The sequence below is a fragment of the Chrysochloris asiatica genome, unplaced genomic scaffold, assembly GCF_000296735.1.
Source record: "Chrysochloris asiatica unplaced genomic scaffold, ChrAsi1.0 scaffold00022, whole genome shotgun sequence".
Classification (NCBI taxonomy): domain Eukaryota; kingdom Metazoa; phylum Chordata; class Mammalia; order Afrosoricida; family Chrysochloridae; genus Chrysochloris; species Chrysochloris asiatica.
In genome coordinates this window covers 21,216,389-21,238,801 of record NW_006408540.1, presented here as the reverse complement: position 1 = coordinate 21,238,801, position 22,413 = coordinate 21,216,389, and the positions used below count along the sequence as shown (strand labels likewise).

At 38.1% G+C, this 22,413-nt stretch overlaps 1 protein-coding gene across 1 annotated transcript in view; it reads right to left on the bottom strand.

Moving 5' to 3' along the window:
- LRRC63 (leucine rich repeat containing 63) overlaps window positions 1-22,413 on the bottom strand; it is a 79,187-nt gene that overhangs the window by 6,900 nt on the left and 49,874 nt on the right. The window contains exons 6-8 of the mRNA XM_006837688.1: window positions 20,736-20,872; window positions 5,605-5,688; window positions 3,627-3,866 (exon numbers count right to left, since the gene is read on the bottom strand). Of these exons, the coding sequence (XP_006837751.1) occupies window positions 3,627-3,866; window positions 5,605-5,688; window positions 20,736-20,872 (461 nt within the window). The remainder of the gene's footprint in view (window positions 1-3,626; window positions 3,867-5,604; window positions 5,689-20,735; window positions 20,873-22,413) is intronic.

The window sequence follows — 22,413 nt, the reverse complement described above, 5'->3', positions numbered from 1 at the left end:
GATTGAAAATCAGCGTACTAGATTCCCAGATAGCCTTCCCTTCTCCTGGCATCCAAGCTAATTCCCCTTTCCCAACTCAGAAGGGAATTTGAGGCTGCTCTTGGATAAGCTGAACCACCAATGCTGTGGATGCACACACCTTCAGCAGAGTAGAAGGCAGAGGTGAGTGCAGTGTGCTGTCAGGTGCTGTTGAGTCAGTTCTGAATGATAGAAACTCAATGTACTACAGATTGAAACACTGTCTGGTTCTGTGTCATCCCAATTGTTATGCTTGAGTTCACTATTGCAGCCATTGTATATATGTTTTGCAGCCAACAAGTCCATCTCGTTGAGGGCCTTCCTGTTTTTCATTGACCCTCTTTCTACTTTACCAAGCGTCATGTCCTTCTTCAGGGATTGGTTCCTCCTGATGACATGTCTATAGCACTTGAGATAAAGTCTCACCATTCTCACTTGTAGGGAACATTCTGGCTGTGTTTCTTCCAAGAGAGATTTGTTCATTCTTCCAGCAGTTCATGGTATGTTCAATATTCTTCACCAACACCATATTTCAAATGTACCAAATCTTCTCTGGTCATTCTTATTCATTGTCCAGCTTTCATAATCATATGAGGTGACTGAAAATACTACGGCTGGGGTCAGGTATACCTTCATTTTCAAAGCAACATTTTAAAGAAGACTTTTGCAGTAGATTTACCCAATGCAATACATCCTTTGATTTCTTGACTGTTGCTTCCATAGGCATTGATTGTGGATCTAAGTGAATTGAAATCATGGCAACTTGAGCATTTTCTCTCTTTATTCTGATGTCTACTGGTCCAGTTGTGAGGGTTGTTGGCAGGTCAAACCCAGCAGTAGCTCTGTGGGAGAATGATGAGGCATTGCACGTCTATAAAGTTTCATAGCTTCTGTGATCCTGTACAGGGCCGCTGGGAGTCCAAATCACTCAGTGGCAGTATAGTATTACAGGTTTAGTTTCTAAACTTTCACTTTATTTTAAACTTTTCATATTTGACAAATCATATTTGATTATATCACTCCATCATTTTCAAAATTTTCTTTAAACACAAAGTATTTATGTTATACAAATAATACTAATTATTTAAGGTAATTGGAGATCTTCACTTGTTGATTGATTTTGCTACTTTTATTCTTGATGGCTTATTTCCTTCTGTATTTACTATTTCTTTTTAACTACAAGCTAGTGTTCAGTTGAACTGAATCTTCTGGGCTCCAGTAAGTCTACATTGAGGGTATTTCTCTCCAAAGCTTTTATTCTATCAGGAGAAGGATACTTTTTTGTTGTTCTGGGACCACTTAGCCCTTTCCTGGTCCATATTAAACTTAAGAATCTCATAGTCAACTTTCTTACTTTATGGTTGGTCCAAACCTCTTAACCTCATGTGTGTTCATCACTCACTAGTTAGGTTCTGGAGGTTGATGTGGCACTGTTGGGTAAGCACTGGATTGCTAACCGCAAGGCTGGCAGTTCAAACTTACCAGCCTCTGCTTGAAAACCCTATACAAGAGTGCTATGCATCGGAACTGACTCAATGGCACTTAACAACAATAAATTAGGTTCTGGAGTCCTGGTGTAGCACTGTAGGATAAGTACTAGACTGATAACTGCAAGGTCAGCGGTTCAAACCCTTTATAGGGTCTCTATGAATCAAATTGAACTTGATAGTGCTTAATAACAGTTAGGTTCTATTCCTTTTAAACATTTTTGCCCTTAGAGATTTCCCTTACTTTCTCATGTGCAATAAAATCTCATGTGCATTGATAGCTCTAGAACTGATTTATTCTTTTAAGTTGACTTTTTCAGCGTATCCAATGGTTACCAGTTTATTCAAGAGTCCTGGTGTGGCACTGTGGGTTAATGCGTGAGACTACAAAGTCAGTTTGAACTGCAATGTTGGCCATTCAAGCTCACCAGTCACTCCTCGGAAACCCTATGTAGGGTCGCTATGTGTTGGAATTGACTCGATGGCACTTAACAATAACAACCCTTTATTGCGAGTCCTGGGGTGGCACTGCAGGGTAATGCACTGTCCCTCCACTTTCCCAAACAGGATATCCTTCTCCAGGCAGTGGTCCCTCTTGATAATATGTCTGAAGTATGAGAGACGAAGTCTGCCCCTCATGGCTTCCAAGGAGCATTCTGGCTGTACTTCTTCTAACCCAGATTTACTTGTTCTTTTGGCAGCCCATGGTACTTTTAATATTCTCCTCCAATACTATAACTCATATCCATCCATTCTTCTATGTTCTTCCTTATTCACTGTCCAACTTTCACATGCATATGAGGTAATTGAAATACCATGGCTTGGGTCAGGTGCTCGCCTGGCATCTTTGCTTTTGAACACTTTAAAGAGGTCTCGTGCAGCAGATTTGCCTAATGCAATACATTGTTTTATTTATTGACTGCTGCTTCCATGAGTGTTGATGGTTGGTCTGAGCAAAATGAAGTCTTCAAAAAGGGGTTAAACCAAAGCAATGGCTTTTGAGGTGATCCGCTGGGTCAGTTAAATTCAAAGCCAAGAGGTTAATTCAGAAGGTTATGGTGATTGTTTTTTCAGATTCCAAAAGGGTAAGCTTGACAGATTTTATCAAACCTCACTGGATAATCACAGGGGCTTATTGTGAAGAAATTTGAAGAAAATGGAAAACTCGTTGGTGAGAAAAAGGCCAAGAAACTTGTGTTGAGGAATTATTTTTCCACCATGACAAGGCACTTCCTCATTCTTTGAGGATATGAAGGGCTGTCCTATATGAATTTCCTTGGAACGTCTTACCCCATCCACCCTGGAGCCCTGATCTTGCCCCTTCAGATATCATTTTGTTCTCAAAACTCAAGAACATTAAAAAGGAATATGACTTGAACCCCTCGTGGATGCCCAAACTGCCATCAAGATGTGGTGTAAATCTAAGAGGGAAGGGTAGAGTGATGGAATCTGTGCCTTCAGAGCATATAGACCTAGATGGAGGAGATGTGCAGAAACAAGAACTTGACATTTTGATATTTTTGTTTAATAAGTGTTCTATGATTTTATAGCACTACTTTTTGACTTATCCTAGTACTCCAGTTCCACAGTCTTACACTATCTTAAAGAAATGTCAGGCGAGCCTGAGGAACGGCAAGTGTGTGGAGCTTACGAACCCAGTCCTGAGATTAGACAGTGATTCCAACAGTGGTCATGTCCAAGGGACAAAAGTCTCTCTGTGCATAACCATTCCATTCCTGATCTCTACAAGGGCAGAGACTGAGAAAAAAACATTACTCTCCACAGTGCCACTGATACTGAGACAGTTTCCCCTCTGAGGAACCTACTACTATGTCTTAATAATGCATAGAAAAGATTTATATAACAGCTGTATAGATATTTCTGGCTATATTTCAGCAATCCTAGCTTCATATTGGATATAATATATAGTATGGAATAGCTTGAGAATATTTTTTAAATGAGTCAAAATTCAGAAGCCAGAGAAGCAACTTGGATAACTGTGTGTGTGCATATGTGTGTATATTAACAGTCATACTACTGTGTGGGGACTGTGATAAAGGACATTTTAAATGTCTAAAAGTATGTTGAGGTTAAAGTTAAAAGGGTTTTGAGTTTGCTCACCATATTAATAGTTTTTGAACTTTTTCTGGGATCACATCATAATACATTTGCAGATTATTTTTGTAAAAGAATGAAGAAGCAATGCACTTGAGCTGCTGTGGGCTATTGAAAGAATTCTCTTTCCAAAAATGAGGATGCGTGTAATTATTATCAAATAGGATTTTCCTCAGGTTCAGCTTCAACATTCCAGATGGGAAGGAAGTCAGTTCATTCCCATTCACACTCAGTTTTTCAAGTGATCTACGTACAAAGGAAATTGTATTTTAAAATGGATTCATGCTGTTTATACTATTGAGCTTAGATTCGGATCCAATGTTCTTGAAAAATTATATCAAATTTGGCACCAATAAAAATACAAGTATAAGTGGAGTCTTGGTGTGGTACAGCAGGTTAATGCTCTGGACTGCAAAGTCAGTTCGAACCTCAAGGTCAGCAGTTCATGCTCACTAATTGCTCCTTGGAAACCCTATTCTGGGTCTCTACGAGTCGGAACCAACTTGACAGCACTTAACAACAACAATACCTAAGTATTTTCTTAAGAGACTTTACTTATAAAATAAACCATAAGTTTTTATGCAATTAGGTGAATTCCTATGAATATTACACATAACACATGTGTTTAGGTTCTTTGCAGCATGTCTTATCATGATGGAATCAGAAATAACATCTGTAAACATGGCAAGGCTAATGAACACCATGTTACAAGAATTGTAATACACGGATACTGTTGTTTGTTTCCATCCTTTCCATGGTGACTCATGCAGAGTAGAACTGGTCCACAGGGTTTTCAAGGATGTGACCTCTCAGAAACAGATTGCCAGGTCTGTTTTGTAAGTAGCATCTGGATGGATTTGAACTACCAACCTTTGGGCTAGTAACAGAGCACTCAACCAGGTATCACCCAGGTACTGCCCATAATATAGGTAATTTTGTTGTTGTATGCTGTCGAGTCAGTTCTGACTCATAATGACCCTGTGTAGGGTTTCTGAGGAGCAGCTGGTGGACCTGAACCAGCAACCTGTGATTAGCAATCCAGTGTTGCTCTTACAGTGCCACACCATATAGTACTGTATAATGAAGCAGGAGCCCTAGCGGAGCAGTGGGTAAATGCTAGGCTGCTAACCAAAACATCAGTGATCTGAACACACCAGCAGTTCCATGGGAAAAAGTTCTACTTTTTCTTATTATAGAGTCACTATGACTTGGAGTCCGGTGTGGAGCTGTAGGTAAGCTCTGGACTGCTAACCAAAAGACTGGTGGTTCAAATCCAACAGCTACTCCTTGGAATCCCTATACAGGGTCACTATGAGTCAAAACTGACTCAATGGCACTTAACAACAACAATAAAGTGAGTTGGAACTCATATGTCAGTTTTTTGTATTGTGGTGGTTTGTGTGTTGCTGTGCCGCTGGCATTTTAAACACCATCAAGGTCATCATATTTATTCAGTCTGTATGCTGAGCAAATGATTCAAGAAGCTGGCTTATATGAATAACATGGCACTAGGATTGGAGGAAGACTCATTAACAACCTGCGATACACAGATAACATAACCTTGCTTGCTGGAAGTGAAGAAGTTGTGAAGAACTTACTGATGATGATCAAAAGCCACAGCCTTCAGTATGGATTTCACCTCAATGTAAAGAAAAAGAAATCCTCCCAAAGGATCAATCAATGGATGGATGTAAAACAGACATGTACATGTACAGAACGGAATACTAGGAACTGTTTAAGTATAATGGTGAATCCACAAAACATCTCAAAACATGGATGAACATTATATTATGCTGTCTCAAAAACAAAAATAGTGTGCATCAACCAATCACTTAAATTGCATTTTAGTATACATTATGCTTCGTATAGTACACTTAATGGCTATTAAATTAATGAAAGGACTCAATTTTCTCCATTGAAATAGTCACCAGAGATAGCCTTAAGGGGCACATGACTTTATGTGTACTTACTACTTTCCAAATACCTGAGATTCTGGATTTCATTTGGAATAGAAGTAATGCCATTGTAGGAAACGTCAAGTTCCTCGAGATAGGGCAAGTTAAATAACCTTTAGTGGGAAGAGAAAATGAATTGTAAAAATAATTACATGTTTATCATTCACTAGAAATCCTTTATTAGTAAAGGGTTAAATACTCAAGAGGTATATAGAAACTACTTTTTCTAAGATCTTGAAATATACATAGCTTTCATTAAGGTTGGTGTCATTCATATTGATTTGCGATTTTTAGGGCAGATGATGTGCGATCTAGAAAAGGCACCAGAGAAACTGTCAACATTTAGGTGTATTTTTTCTTGATTGCAGGAAGATTTCCTTAGTGAAGTGTCTTTGGTCTTTCGTTCCATTAAGTTTGAAATCAACAGTAAGAACCAAACAACACAAAGACTCTGTAACAAAGAGGACTCTGTCTGGTGGGGAGAGGAGGGAGAAGGGGACCACAGATGAAGGGCTAGAGGGGGTTGTGGGTGTGGGGAAGCAGTTGTTTCTTGAAGACTGGAACTGAAGGGCTATAGTCTGGCATTCATCACAGTCCCTAACAAACATCTTCCATTTTGTATTCCTATTGAACCAAAATCCTTTGTTGTTGAGTCAGTTCTGACTTTTAGTGACCCTCTGAGACAGCTGCTCCTCAGAAACCCTAGTAGGATCACTATGAGTCAGAATCAACTCAACAGGATTCAACAACAGGACAGAGTAGAGCTGCTCCAGAACTGACTCAATGACACTTAATAACAACAACAACAACATAGAGAAACTAAAGTGAATGGAAGAAATGAACAGGTAAAAGAGTTGAGCAACAAATTTGAAAGGGCAGCTCGAGAAGACAAAGTCAAATATTATAATGAAATGTGCAGAGACCTGGAGTTAGAAAAACAAAAGGAGGAACATGCTTAGTATTTCTCAAGCTGAGATAACTGAAGAAAACATTCAAGCTTTGCAATACTAAAAGATTCTATGAGTAAAATGGTGTGGTGCTGTAGGATAAGCACTGAACTGATAACCACAAAGTCAGTGGTTCAAAACCATACACAGGGTTGCTTTGAGTCAGAACCAACTAGACAACACTTAACAACAGCAATGGACAAAATATTGAATGAAGTAGAAAGCATCAAAAGAAGATGGAAGGAATACACAAAGTCATGGTACCAAAAAGAAATGGTCAATGTTTCAACCATTTCAAGAGGTGGCATATGAACAAGAACTAATGGTACTGAAGAAAGAAATCCAAGCTGTACTGAAAACACTGGTGAAAAATAAAACTCCAGGAATTGATGGAATAGAAATTGAAATCTTTCTATAAACTGATACAGCACTGGAGTTGCTCACTCATCTATAACAAGAAATTTGAAAGACAACTACCTGGCCAACCAATTGGAAGAGATCCATATTGGTGCCCATTCCAAAGAAAGGGACCCAATGACATGCAGAAATCATCAAATAATATCACATACAAGTAAAAGTTTGCTGGCGATAACTAAAAATCAGATGCAATAGTACATAGACAGAAAACAGTCAGAAATTCAAGCCAGATTCAGATGCGAACATGAAACTAGGGATATCATTGCTGATGTCAGATGGATCTTGACTGAAAGCAGAGAATACCAGAAAGATGATTTATTGTGTGCTTTATTGACTATGCAAAAACTGTGAAGATTATGACAGACTATGAAAAACAATGGAAAAAAAAAAATGGGTGTTCCGGAACACTTACAGGCTCATGAGGAACCTGTACACAGACCAAGTGGCAGTTGTTCAAACAGAGCAAGGGGACAATGAATGGCTTAAAATCAATCTGTACGCTGAACAAATAATCTGAAAAGCTAGAGTATATGAAGAAGAATGTCATGTCAGGATTGGTGGAAGTCTCATTAGCAAACAGCAATATGCACATGATAAAATCTTGCTTGCTGACAGAAGAGAACTGAAATTGCTTATTGATGAAGATCAAAAAACTACAGCCTTCAGTATGGATTGCACCTCAATGTAAAAATCCTCACAACTGGACCAATGAAAAACATCACAATAAATTGAGAAAAGATTGAAGTTGTCAAAGACTTCATTTTACTTGGATTGACTATCAATACTCATGGACGCAGCAGTCAATAAATAAAACAATGTATTGCACTAGGCAAATCTGTGGCACCAGACCTCTTTAAAGTGTTCAAGAGCAAAGACGTCAGTTTGAGGACTAAGGTGTGCTTGACTCAAGCTATAGTATTTTCAATAGCCTCATACGCACGTGAAAGTTGGACAGTAAATAAGGAAGACCATAGAAGAATTGATGCATCTGAGTTATGATGTTGGAATGACTATTCAAAGACCCATGGACTGCCAGAAGAATAAACAAATCTGCGTTGGAAGAAGTATAGTGAGAATACTCCTTAGAAGCCAAGATAGCAGACTTCATCTCTCATACTTGAGCATATTTCAAGACTGACTAGTTCTTGGAGAAGGACATCCTGCTTGTTAAAGTGGAGGGTCAGCAAAAAGAGGGAGATCTCCAATGAGAGATGGATCAGCACAGTGGAAGTAGCTATGGGCTCAAGCATAACAACAATTATGAAGATGGCACAGGACCACTTTGGTTCTCTATGAATTGGAACTGCTTCGATGGCATCTAACAACAGTCGTCTATTTTTTTCTTCTGCTGTTTTTCTTTTCAGTTATGTTTGATAGTGCATTTATGCCATGCACCAGAGTCCCTAAGTTTGTCCCTAATTTTTCATTGATGATCTTTATAGTTCTAGGTTTTACATTTAAATATTTAATCTACATTGAGGTCGTTTTTGTATATCGTGTGACATAAAAGTCTTTTTTTCATGCTTGTGCAAATGGATTTCTGGTTTTTCCAGCACCATTTGTTGAAGAGATTATCTCTTCCTTATTTAATTTATTTGGGTCCTTTGCCAAAGATCAACTGAGTGTCAGTGGATTGATTTGCTTCTGGATTCTCAAGTCTGTTCCATTGGTCTGCATGCCTTTCATTGTACTAGTACCAGGAAGTCTGTTTTGATTACTGTGACTATGTAGTAGGTTTTGAGATCAGGAAGTGAGAGGCATCCTACTTTGTTCTTTTTCAGTAAAGCTTTGCTTATCTGGGGTCTCTTCCCTTTCCACATGCAGTTGGTGATTAGTTTTTCCATCTCTTTAAAGAATGATGTTGGGATTTATGTTAGAATTGTATCTATAGATTGCTTTGGGAAATGTGGACATTTTCACCATATCAAGTCTTTCTTTTCACAAATATGATACATTCTTCCATTTTTGTAGGTCTCTTTTAGTTTCTAATAGTAGTTTTTTTGCAATTTTCTTTGTATAGGTCTTTTGTTTCTCTGGTTAGATTTATTCCTAAGTATTTAATCTTTTGAGTGTCTGTTACAAATGGTATTGTTTTCCTGGTTTCCTTTTCAGAACTCTCTTTATTAGTATAAAGGAATCCAACTGATTTTTGGATGTTGATCTTGTACTGTACCACTTTGCTGAATCTTCCAACGATTTCCAATAATTTTCTTGCTGAGTCTTTGGGATTTTTTAAGTATAGGATTGTATCATCTGCAAATAGAGTTTTACTTCTTTTCTTATTATTAAGGTGTTTTATTATCTTATAATTTGGTTTGTTTGTTTATTTTACTTCTTCTTTGCCAATTTGGATGCCTTTAATTTACCTTTCTTGACTTACAGCTCTGGGTGAGGCTTCCAGCACAATATTGAAGAGGAGTCATTCCAAATCCTTGTCTGGTTTCTGTTCACAAGGAGAATGGTTTGTTTCTCTCCATTGAGAGTGGTGTTAGCTGTTAGTTTTGTATGTTGTTGTTAAGTACCGTGGAGTCGGTTCCGACTCATAGTGACCCTTCACAGCGTTTCCAAGGCTGCAAATCTTTACGGGAGCAGAAAGCCTCATCTTTCTCCCATGGAACAGCTGGTAGTTTCAAACTGCTGACCTTGAGGTTAACAGCCTGATTCGTAACCACTATGCTATCAGAGCTCCTTTAGTTTTGTATATGAGTGCTTAATTATGTTGAGAAATTTCTCTTCTATGCCTATTTCAATTAGTGGGCTTTTTTGTTTTTTATTTATATCAGGAATGGGAGGTAGACATTGTCAAATGCCTCTTTGGCATTAATCGGTATGATCCTGTGGGTTTTATTGCCCATTTTGTTTATGTTGTAGATTACATTGATTGCTTTTCTAATATTGAACCATTATTGGCATATCCCTTTCTGAAATCAGCTTGAATTTCTGGTAGCTCTCTGTTGATGTACTGCTGTAATTATTTTTGAATTATTTTCAGAAAAATTTTACTTTCATGGGATACTAATGATATTGTTTAATAATTTCCACATTCTGTTGGATAACCTTTCAAAATTATGGATCTTATAGTCAGTTGGTCATGTAGTTGTTTCCCAAATTTATTGGCATGGCCCAGTGAGGACCTCTATCAGTTTGTGGAAACATTCAGTCAATTCTGTCAATTCCTGGAGCCTTGTTTTTTTGTTGCTGCTCTTCTTGTTTTACAAGTGCCTTCGATGCAGTTTGGATTTCTCCCTTCAGTATCATCAATTCTTAAACTACCTACCTCTAGCCACTTCCTGAAATGGCTGAATATCTACTAATTTTTTTGATATAGTGACTGTGTATTCCTTTCATCTTCTTTTGATGCTTCCTGCATCATTCAATGTTTTGCTGATAGAATTTTGCAATATTGAAACTCAAGACTTGAGATCCCCCGCCACCCCCCCAGGTTGTTCATTTTGGGAAATGCCAAGTGTGTTCTTCTCTCTTTGTTTTTTTTAACTCCAGGTCTTTGCACATTTCATTATAAGATTTTACTTTGTTTTTGTGAGCCATCCATTGAAATCTTCTGCTGACACTTACATCAGCATTTCTTTCTTTTCCTTTAGCTATTATATGTTTAGGAGTCCTGGTGTGGTGCTGTAGTATAAGCACTGTACTGCTAACCACAAGTTTGGCAGTTCAAACCTACCAGGCATTCCTCAGAAATCCGATACAGGGCCGCTGTGGGTCATAATGAGCTCAACAACACTTAACAGCAACAGCATTTCTATGTTCAAGGGCAAGTTTTAAAGTCTCTTCTGATCCCCATTTTGGTCTTTCCTATCCTTTAAGTGGAGTCCTGTGTGGTGCTGTGGGTTAATAATGTGATAGACTGCAAGGTTGGCTTGAACCACAAGGTTGGCGGTTCAAGTTTATCAGCTGTTCCTCAGAAACCCTGTACAGTGTTGCTGGGAGGTACCTACTCGACAGCACTTATCAACAACAATAATCCTTTACATGACCTTTTCATTTCTTCATGTATTATTTCTTTGATTTTATCCCACAACTCATCTGGTCTTTTGTCATGAGCGCTCAATGTGTCAAACTGACTCTTGATATGGTCTCTAAATTTAAATGGGATATACTAAGTATCATATTTTGGCTCTCATGGACTCGTTTTAATTTTCTTCAGCTTTGTTTTGAACTTGCCTACGAACAACTGATGGCCTCTTTTGCAATTGGCCACTGGCCTCATTCTGACTGAGAACATGGAGCTTCTCCATTGTCTCTTTCCACAGATATAACTAATTCGATTCCTATGCATTCCATCTGGCAAGATCCACATGTATATTCAACATTTATGTTACTGACAAAAATATGAGATAGCATAAAGAAAATTGTAGAAAAATTCCCTACTTCTTAATTCTATTTTTCCGCAAACATGAAGCTTCCTCATATTTGTGATAAGTAAGTTATTGGTCTTGCAAAATTTTGCAATGTGATCTCTATCATTGTATTTATCACCAAGGTCATATTTTACAGCTGCTAATACATTTTTCTTTCCAACTGTCATAATTCCAATCACCAGTAATGGTCACCGTATCTTGATTGCATGTTTGATTAATTGTAGATAGCAGAGTTGGTAAAAACTTCAGTTTTCTCATCTTTGGTATTATAGATTGGTACGTAAATTTGAATAATAGTCATAAAACTGGTCTTCTCTGTAGAAGTATGGATATTATCCTATTACGGGTAGTGTTGTACTTCAGGACAGATCCTGAAATGACTTTTTAATGATGAATGTGAAAAAGATGAAGGCCTTTAGCCTTTTCAGCTAATTATGTCTACACAACTCTAAGCTTTATGACACTTGTATCTGCATAACTTTTGTAAAATCAACCTCTAGGGTTTGAGTCTAAAAATTACATATGTTTCACTGTTCATATAAAGGGTAAATTACATGATCAAAATGTATTTATTTTCTTACCTTTTCTGTTCTACCCAAACGTTTTAGCAAAAGGAAATGCACTCAGATTTTTTTTAGCTGATTTACTGTTCTTTATTTTTCAAGACAGTTAAAATATTAAAGCGATTTTCATGGTTATAAATACCCAAGCATACATAGCATGGGAGAGTTGACTATTCCTTGATAATTTACAAGGGGTGTAGCTAGGACTTGAATCCAGTTCTGCCTAGCTCTAAAAAGGCTGGGCTCTCCTACTTTCATGTTGGCTCATCTTATATACACACTCTAAGGTAATTAAGCAAAATAGTATGGACATAAACTAGAATGCACAGATGTTAGATATTTGATTTAAAGAATTTTAGTAAATGTATAGGTTAAATTCATATGATCACCAAACAAATCTATGTTGGAAGAAGTGCAGCCAGAGAGCTCCATAGAAGCCAGGATGGAGAGCTTTTCGTTCATACTTCAGACATGTTATCAGGAGGGATATGTAGCTTGAGAAGAGCATCATACTTGGAAAAGTGGAGGGTTAGTGAAAAAGAGGAAGACCCCAACAAGATGGATTGACATACTGGCAGCAGCAATGGTTTTAAGCATAACACAATTGTGAGGAAGGAGCAGGACATGGGCAGTGTTTTGTTCTGTTGTGCATAGATTGCTATGAGTTTGAGTTGACTCCTAACAACAACATGATGCTAAAGAGGCAGGATTAGAGGCAGTTATGCAGATTATGCAGAATACAATCTACAGGATTAGGTTGTAATTTGAGTTAATCTCTTTTGAGATATAAAAAGAATGAATAAGTGAGCAAAGATTAGAGGAACTTCCTACCACCAAGAAAGACGAGCCAGGAGCAGAGTATGTCCTTTGGACTCCAGGTTACTGTGCTGAGAAACTCCTAGACTCCAGATATGATTGATGAAAAGGTCTTCCCCGAAAGCCGACAGAGAGAAAGCCTGCCTCTTGAGATGGCTCCCAGAATTTAGCCTCTTCAACTGTTAGAAAAGAAACTCCCATTTGCTCAAAGGGTCGACTTGTGGTATTTGTTGTGTTGTTGCTGGTAGGTGCCATTGAGTTGGTACCAAGTCATAGCAACTCTATGCACAACAGAACAAAACTCTGCCTGGTCCTGTGCCAGTCTCACATCATTGATTCTTTTCAGCCCATAGCTGCTGCCACTGTGCCAATCCACATCTTGTTGGGGGGTGTCCTCTTTTACTCTGACCCTCCATTTTAACAAGCATGATATCCTTCTCCAGGCACTAGCCTCTCTTGATAATATGTCTGAAGTATGAGAGACGACGTCTGTCCATCCTGGCTTCTGAGGAGTATTCTATAAAATTGAATAATAGTACTTCTTCCAACACAGATTTGTTTGTTTTGTTTGTTTGTTCTCCTCCAACACCATAACTCAAGTGCATCAATTCTGTGGTCTTCTTTATTCACTGTCCAACTTTCAAATACATATGAAGCTATTTAAATTACCATGGCTTCAGTCAGGCGCATCTTAGCCCTCAAACTGATATCTTTGCCCTTGAACACTTTAAAGAGATCTTGTGCAGCAGATTTGCCTAATGCAATACATCATTTGGTTTCTTGACTGCTTCCATGAGTGTTGATGGTTGATCTGAGAAAAATGAAGTCTTTGGCAATTTCATTCTATTCTCCATCTATATGGATGCAGCTTATTGATCCAGTCATCAGGATTTTTGCTTTCTTTACATTGAGGTGCAACCCATACTGAAAGCTGTGGTCTTTGATCTTCATCTGTAGGTACTTTAAGTCCTCTGCACTTTCAGCAAGCAAGATTATACATCTGCATATTGCAGGTTGTTAAAAAGACTTACTCTAAACCTGATGCCATGTTTTTCTTCATATAATCCAGCTTCTCAGATTATTTCTTCATCATACAGACCGAAAAGTATGGTGAAAGAATACAACTATGGTGCACACTTTTCCTAATTTTAAACCATTTGATGTTCCCTTGTTCTGTTGGAACAATTGTCTCTTGATCTATGTATGTTTCTTATGAGCACAATTAAGTGTTCCAGAATACTCATTTTCTGCAACATTGTTGTCCACAGCTTGTCAGGATCCACACAATCGAAAGACTTTACATAGTCAATAAAGTACAAGCAAACATCTTTCTGGTATTCTTTGCTTTCCTCCAAGATCCATCTGATGTCAGTAATGAGATCCCTCATTCCACATCCTTTTCTAACTCCAACTTCAGCCTGAACCTCTGTAAATTCTGTCAATGTATGGTTGCAGCTGTTTTGTTTTATCTTTAGAAAAAAATTTCCTTGCATGTGATATTAATGATATTGTCCAATGATTTCCACATTCCGTTGGGTCACATCTCTTTGGAATGGACACAAATGTGTATCTCTTCCAGTCAGTTGGCCAGGTAGCTGTCTTCCAAATTTATTGGCATAGACGTTTGAGTGCTTCTAGTGCTGCATCAGTTTGTTGAAATATTTCAATTTGTATTCCATCAATTCCCGGTGCCTTGCTCTTTGCTAATGCTTTCAATTCACATTGGATTTCTTCCTTCAGTATCACTGGCTCTTGATCATATGCTGCCTCTTGAAATGGTGAAATATCTGCCATTTCTTTTTGTTACAGTGACTGAGTATTTCCTTCCATCTTTTTTTTGATGCTTTCTGTATCATTCAATATTTTGCCCAAATAACCCTTCAATGTTTCAAGAAGAAGCTTGAATTTTTTTCTTCAGCTTGAGAAATGCTCAGTGTGTTCTTCCCTTTTGGTTTTCTAACTCCAGGTCTTTGCACATTTCATTATAATATTTGAACTTGTCTTCCCAACTTGTCTTGCTGTTTGAAATTTTCTATTCCACTCTTTTACCTCCTCATTTCTTCCATTTGCTTTAGCATCTTTACTCTGGTAAGGAAGTTTGACAGTCTCTTCTGACATCCATTTTGGTCGTTTCCTTCTTTCTGTCTTCTTAATGACCTATTGCTTTCTTCTTGTCTGATGTTCTTGATGTCATCCCACAACTCTTCTGGTCTTCAGTCTTTATTGTCTAATGCACCAAATATATTCTTCAGATGATCTCTAAATTCAGGTGGGATATGTCCAAGGACATATTTTGGCTCTCATGGGCTTGTAATTTTCTTCAGCTTCAGCCTGAACTTGCATATGAGCAACTGATGGTCTGTTTCACAGTCTGACCCTGGTCTTGTTTTGGCTGATGATATGGAGCTTTTCCATAGATTTAGTCAACTTGATTTCTGTGTATTCCATCTTGTGAGGTCCATGTGTGTATAGTTGTCATTTATGTTGTTTAATAAAGGTATTTGCAATGAAGTCATTGGTCTTGTAAAATTCTGTCATGTGATCTCCAGCATTATTTCTATCACCAAGGCCTTATTTCCCAACTACTGATCCTTATTTTTTGTTTTCAATGTTTGCATTCCAATAACTAGTAATTATCAATACATCTTGGTTACATGTTTGATCAATTTCAGACTGAAGAAGTTGGTAGAATGCTTCCATTTCATCTTCACTAGCTTCAGTGGTTGTTCTATAAATTTGAATAATAGTGGTATTAACTGGTCTTTCTTGTTGGCAGATGGATATTATCCTATCACAGACAACATTGCACTTCAAGATAGATCTTGATAAGTTCTTTTTTTTTCTCTTGATAAGTTCTCTTCATTTTGTCATCCCCAGCATAGTAAACCATGTGACTGTCAGATTTAAAATGGCCAATACCAGTCCATTTCAGCTCACCAACACCTAGGATATCTATGTTTATGTATTGAATTTCATTTTTGACAATTTCCAATTTTCCTACATTCATACTTCATGCATTCCATGCTCTGATTATTAATGGATGTTCACAGCTGTGTCTCTTCATTTTGAGTTGTGCCCCATCAGCAAGTGAAGGTCCTGAAGGCTTTTCTCCATTCACATCATCCCAGTCAACTTTACTTTGAGGAGGCAGTTCTTCCCTAGTTGTAGTTTGAGTGCATTCCAACCTGAGGGGTTCATCTTATGGCACTATATTTGGCAATATTCTGTGTTCTTCATTGTGTTTCAATTTTCAATATTCTGGTGCTGACAGTGTTCCACTGCTATTCATAGGGTTTTCAGTCACTAAATATTCTGAAGTAATCAGTCTCCCCTTCTTCCTAATCTTTGTCTGGAAGCTCATCTGAAACCTGTCTTCTGGTATTTAAAATACCCGTAGCATACCTTACTGTATCATAACAATACACAAGCCACCACAGTATGATAAATTTACAGACCAGTGGTGGGTGCCATTTGTTGTACAGCATTAAATAAAACAATGTCTTAAACTTTAAAAAAAAAAACAAAAAAAGTTTCTAAGATCTCATGTTCCCTTTCATTTTTATCTAATCTTTCTCCTCCCCCATTACACCAAAACTTCTCCAAAGACTGGTCAAAACACTATATTAAAATACTCTCTGATCCCACTATTCCACTGAAATGATTTTCAATTTTAATCTGACTAAATTCCTCTATTGTTTTTGACATTATTGATCACTCTTCTTTTTAGAACAAATCCAATCACTTGACTTCCATGATATTCTTGGTTTTCTTTATACAATGTGAGCATCTTTTTTGTTTTTATCATTTCTCCTTCCTCTGACTGCACCTGAAACATTGGTGTTTCTGCAGAAATGCTCCTCAGCTGATGGCTTTCTCGATTCTCTTTGGTTTCAACTACTATATACTGGCAATCAAAAGCTTAATCTTCAGCATACAACTCTCCTGTGAGTTTAAAAGACCTAAAACCAATTGTGTGATGGACAACACATCTCAAAACCAACATATAATCTAAAATGGAATTAATCATTTTCTTTCCCTAAAACCTATTCATCTTTAATCTTTTCACTCTCCTGCATAAAACCTATCAAAAGCTTCTCTTAGTACTTAGGATAAAATGTAAGTGTCTTCCCATGGTTTTTAAAGCTCCACTGGAAGTAGCCCCTCATCTTGGACTATAAACTCTTTCTAATGTAAACTACACTGGCTTTCTGACAGCCTTTTAAACGTCCAAGCTCTTACCTGCCACAAACTTTATTCTCACTGCTTGAGATACTTTTTTTCCTATTCTTCTCTGAGACTCTACTTCAATGCCACTTCCTTAAAGAAACCTTTCTTCACATCTTAATTTAAGTCATGTGCCTCTTGATACATTTTATGTTGTTCTTTTCAGACATAGACCTTATATCATATTTAAATATTTATTGACGTGTTTGCTAAAATTCTCATATCCTTCCCTGGACTCAATAACCCAAAAAGGGTAAAGAAGCATGCTCTTTTGTTTATGATTGTAAATCTGACTCATAGGACAGAGCCTAGAATTTAGTATAGACTCAATAAATATCTGAGAGTAATAGTGGATTGGTGGGAAAATCCTTGCCTTCCATGAAGGAGAACTAACAGTTCATGTGCAGGCAAAACCTGTCAGTGGAGACTTGGGTGTTAGTACAATGATGAATAGGTTACCATGGGACTTTCAGACCACAATGGACTAGGAAGAAAGACTTTGCAGTACCTCCAAAAATTAGCCAATGAAAACCCTTTGGATCTCATCCATAACCCATCAAGGGGATGTCACAGGATAAGATACTATTTCATTCAGTGTGCATAGGGTCACCATAAGTAATGGGGGGCACATCAATTGCAATTAAGAATAACAATAATTATACTTTACAGAACTGAAATCTGGGAGTCACCTTGACTGTCCCTTTCCCTACAACCTCTGTAACTAATCAACACCAGATCTTGGAGATTTTACTTCAGTTCCTTAACAATCTGTTTCCTCTTTTCTGTGCTCACTAACATTGTCCTGGTACAAGTTCTTTTCATCTCTGCCTTGACCACTGTGATGCCTCTCTAGCTGGGACCACTGTGATACCACTCTAGCTGGCCACCTTGAGTTCAGTTTCATCCCCTCACTTTCATCCCCCACACTGCCACCAGTGTGTCCTGAAATGTAAGCCTGACTCCATCCCTCCCCTGTGGCTTTAATAGCATACAGCGTAAAACATGTATTATATACCCTGACTTACGTAGGCTCTGGGAGTGGTCTGGTCCTCACCTACCTCACCAAATTCATTTGTAAACACAGCTGGCCCTCAAGCTCCAATAGCACCACACTGCAAGTGTTCCTCATTCCACTCTGTATATATTATTTCATGACTCTCTTCTTTGCAAATATGTTGTCAATTCTACTTGGAGAAGTAGCTACCCTATCACCATCCTAACTCTCTTCCCTTTAAGCTGGCTAATTCATACTCAGTTGCACTTGGATCAATGATCTCTTTCAGGGAGTCATCTTATACTCTCCAGAATGAGTCCCATGCCACCCTCACATTTTACAAGGTGCTTCTTCATTATTTCACTTAATTCTATTCAATTGTTTGCCTTTCCCTACGTTTCCTAGGTTCCTAGGTTGTGACTCCCTTAGGCCTGGTGTGGTGCTTGCTGTAGGATAAGTACTGGACCAAGGTCAGTTTGAACTGAAAGGTCAGTGGTTTATATTCACCAGCCGCTCTTTGGAAACCGTATACAGGGCTTAGAACCAACTTGATGGCACTTAACAACGAACATCGGAGTCCTGGTGTGGCGCTGTGGGTTAATGTGCTGGACTGTAAAGTTAGTGGTTCAAGCTCACTAGTCTGTTCCTTGGAAACCCTATACAGGGTTGCTATGGGTGGGAACTGACTCAATGGTACTTAACAACAACAACAAACATATAAATATCTGGGAGCATGATGGCTCCATATGATAAGCACTGGACAGTGAACGACAAGGTCTGCAGTTGGAGCCCACTAGCTGCTCCATGGGAGAAAGATGAGACTTTCTGCTCCCTCAAAGATGTAAAGTCTCATAAACCCTTTACAGGATTGCTATGAGTCAGAACCAACTGGATGGCATTTAACACCAACAATAACAAAATAAGAACATGTGCTAAGTTGATGACTATAATGAAAATATACAATTCAAAGTGAATCTGTGTCAGTGCTTGTGATCATGAAAACAGCTTAACTATAGGATTTACACGGAGCCAGAACGATCTAATATGATGCAGAATGGTTTGCTTCTCTGGATTTCATGTATTTGTCACCCAATTGCACTCCCAAGTCCACGCACTCTTTGTCAGACCTTCTTTGCTCCACAAGCTCGAATTCTGACAACAATTAATACTTGAAGAAGAAAGCATTCAGCACCATCATCCTTCACTGTTTAAGAGTCCTGGTTAGTTAACAAGCTCTGCAAATGAACATATTCACTTATGTCACAGCTGGCTCAAAGTTTCTGAGGTCTATGAAGTTAAGTCTCCCGTTACATTTTTCATCCTTGGCTGCAGTATGCTGAAGATGTGCAGACATGCCCCCACGTTATTTAATCAAAATGCAGTGCTTTTACAAATACAATTTTGTTCCTTAAATCTCTTTGAGTATTATCAAGTGTTCATATTAATTTTCCCAATTCCTAAACAATGAACAAAATACTGAGCCCTGAGTTAGTAGCAAGTTTTAGTTGCTTTAGGAACTTTTACACATTCTAAAGTGACAGTTGTGGTGATTTAAAGTATATCATTATTATTATAGATACATTCATATTTAGATTTATAGAGACAGATGAATAGATACAGAAACCATTGTAGATATGTTTGTATGCATGGACTGGTATACATACATACATGTATTGCTTAGTCCTGTCCGCTGACAGTGATACCTCAATAATAAAAAGTGTATCCAGAGCCCAGATCTTGGTTTTTAAATACCATCCTCCAATAAAAGGAAACAGAGTTTCTTAGGAAAATGGCTGGCTATAGAATCAGGGTAGGGGCCATACAATTTTTGTTATTTGTGTAAAAATACAGATGGATCTAACAGAAAAAAAAAAAAAAATCCCCAATGCAACATTCTTACTTCCTTGATGTGTATATTTGGGATGTATAGAGATATTTTATACAGAAATGGTATCATTTTTATGCATTTCTTTATTCTTTTAAATGACTGAACAGTTTTACAGGATCTGAATATACAATTTATTGCATAATTATTTACAAACAATACTGAATAAACATCCTGGTAAATAAATTGGGTGGTGGTGGTTGCGTGTTGTAGAGTTCGTTCTGACTCATAGCCAACCAGTATAGGGTTTCTGAGGAGTGGTTGGTGGGTTTGAATCACCGACCTTGCAGTCCAGTGCTTATTCTACAGCTCCATACCAGGACTCCTTTAACACCATTGTTGTTGTTAGGTGCCATTGAGTTGGTACCGACTCATAGCGAACTTATGCACAGCAGAACGAAACACTGCCCGATCCTGGGCCAACCTAACTACTGTTGCCACGCTTGAGTCCATCGATGCTGCCACTTGGCCAAGCCATCTTGTTGGGGGTCTTCCTCTTTTTCTCTGACCCTCCACCTTACTAAACATGATATCCTTCTCCAGTGACTGGTCCCTCCTGACAATATGTCCAAAGTATGAGAGACGAAGTTTGGCTATCCTGGCCTCTAAGGAGCACTCCGGCTGCACTTTAACACCGTAATAGGAAGTAAATCAACTAAATAGAACAGAATGGTGGTGTGCCATTGGGCAGTTCTGACTTATAGTGACACTGTGTAGGGTTTTCGAGGCTGTAAATCTTTATGGGAGCAGAAAGCCTCATCTTCCAGTAGTTGGTGGATTCCAACTACTGACCTTTTGGTTAGCTGGCCAACACGTAACCCACTATGCTACCAGACCTTCTTAAATAGAACAGAGTAAGAATTACTAAATGGATGAAAAGCTGCTAACTGCTTTCAAAAGTCAGATTCATGATCTCAGACTATCAACCTTACCCAGGTGGAAGAGACGTAAGTAAATTAAAGGCCATGATGAGAACTTGAAGGTACTTAAGATTTTCAATGTCAGAAGGGATTTCTTTGATGGGATTATTTCTCAGTTTTAAAATTTGTAGATTCTTAAGACAAAATACCTGGAGAGAATATAAGAGACACAAACATAAGCAGAATAATAAAGTATGCAAATTTCTTATTTGCTATGATTCGGGCTGCGAATCTCAAGGTCAGCAGTTCAAAACTACCAGCTGTTCCATGGGAAAAGATGAGGCTTTCTGCTCCCATAAAGATTTACAGCCTCGGAAACCCTGTAGAGGGTTGCTATGAACTGACTACATGGCACATAACCACCACCACACATTTTATAAAATCTGTAAGGCCGTAGAATCGGTCATGTTAACTGGATGTATCATATATCTCAATAAATACCTTTAGTGAGCCTTCAAAATAAAGGACCAGCATTAATATCTATGATATGGTGAAATAGAGCAACTACTGGATTCATACGCCCTTGACTCAAGAATGATTCTTCTTGAAATGGGAAACTCATTCTGCTTGACATTGGTAGTTTCATATTGCTGACCTTGAGATTCACAGCCCAATTTGTAGCAAATAATGAGTCAACTGGGCAGTGATGAAGGAGGAAGATAACCTGGGAACCAGGAAAATAAGTAGAACTAATCTCAGTCATCAGTGGGTGCTCATATATTATAGCCAGATTGTCCTCACTCTTATAATAGTAATTTCCTAGACACTGACTTTTCTATTGAAATAAAAAATACAATACATCATTTAAATGTATGACCTTTGCTTGATTAGGATAGCTTGCTTTCTCTGGTAAGTCGTAATAAGGTCTAATGCTATTGCTGTTAACTGTTAAATGACATTGAGTTGGTTCCGATTTATAGTGATCTTATGCACAACAGAATGAAACACTGCCCAGTCCTGAGCCATCCTCACAATTGTTTTTACATTGGGCCCATTGCTGCTTCCACTCTGTCATTCCATCTCATTGGGGGTCTTCCTCTTTTTCACTGATCCTCCACTTTACCAAGCGTCATGTCCTTCTCAAGGGACTGATCCCTCCTGATAAGATGTCTGGAATATGAGAGGAAAATCTCACCATTCTGTCTTCAAACAAGCACTCTGGCTGTACATCATCTGACACAGACTGGTGTGTTTTTCTGATAGTTCACAGTACTTTCAATATTCTTCTGCAATACCACAATTCAAATGCATGGGAACCTGTCCTTGTTTTGGCTGATGATATTGAACTTGTTTGTCTCTTCCCACAGATATAGTCAATTTCATTCCTGTGTATTCCATCTGGTGAGATCCATGTGTATTGTTGCCTTTTATGTTGTTTAAAAAGGTATTTGCAATGAATAAGTCATTGGTCTTGCAAAACTCTATCATGCAATTTCCAGCATTATTTTTATCACCAAGGCCATATTTTCTAACTATTGATCCTTCCTCTTTGTTTCCAGCCTTCATTGTTGTGGACCGTGTAAGACTGGTCAGAGGTTCGAGGCCCTATAGGCCCGAGTGTAACAAATGAGTCCACTGGTAGTTAATGGCAAAGTGTTTTTCATCTTAATATTGTTACATGTATTAATTTAATACACGGAGCCTTTGATAATCCACAGATAAATGTGATATTTTCCTAAAGCCTAAGACT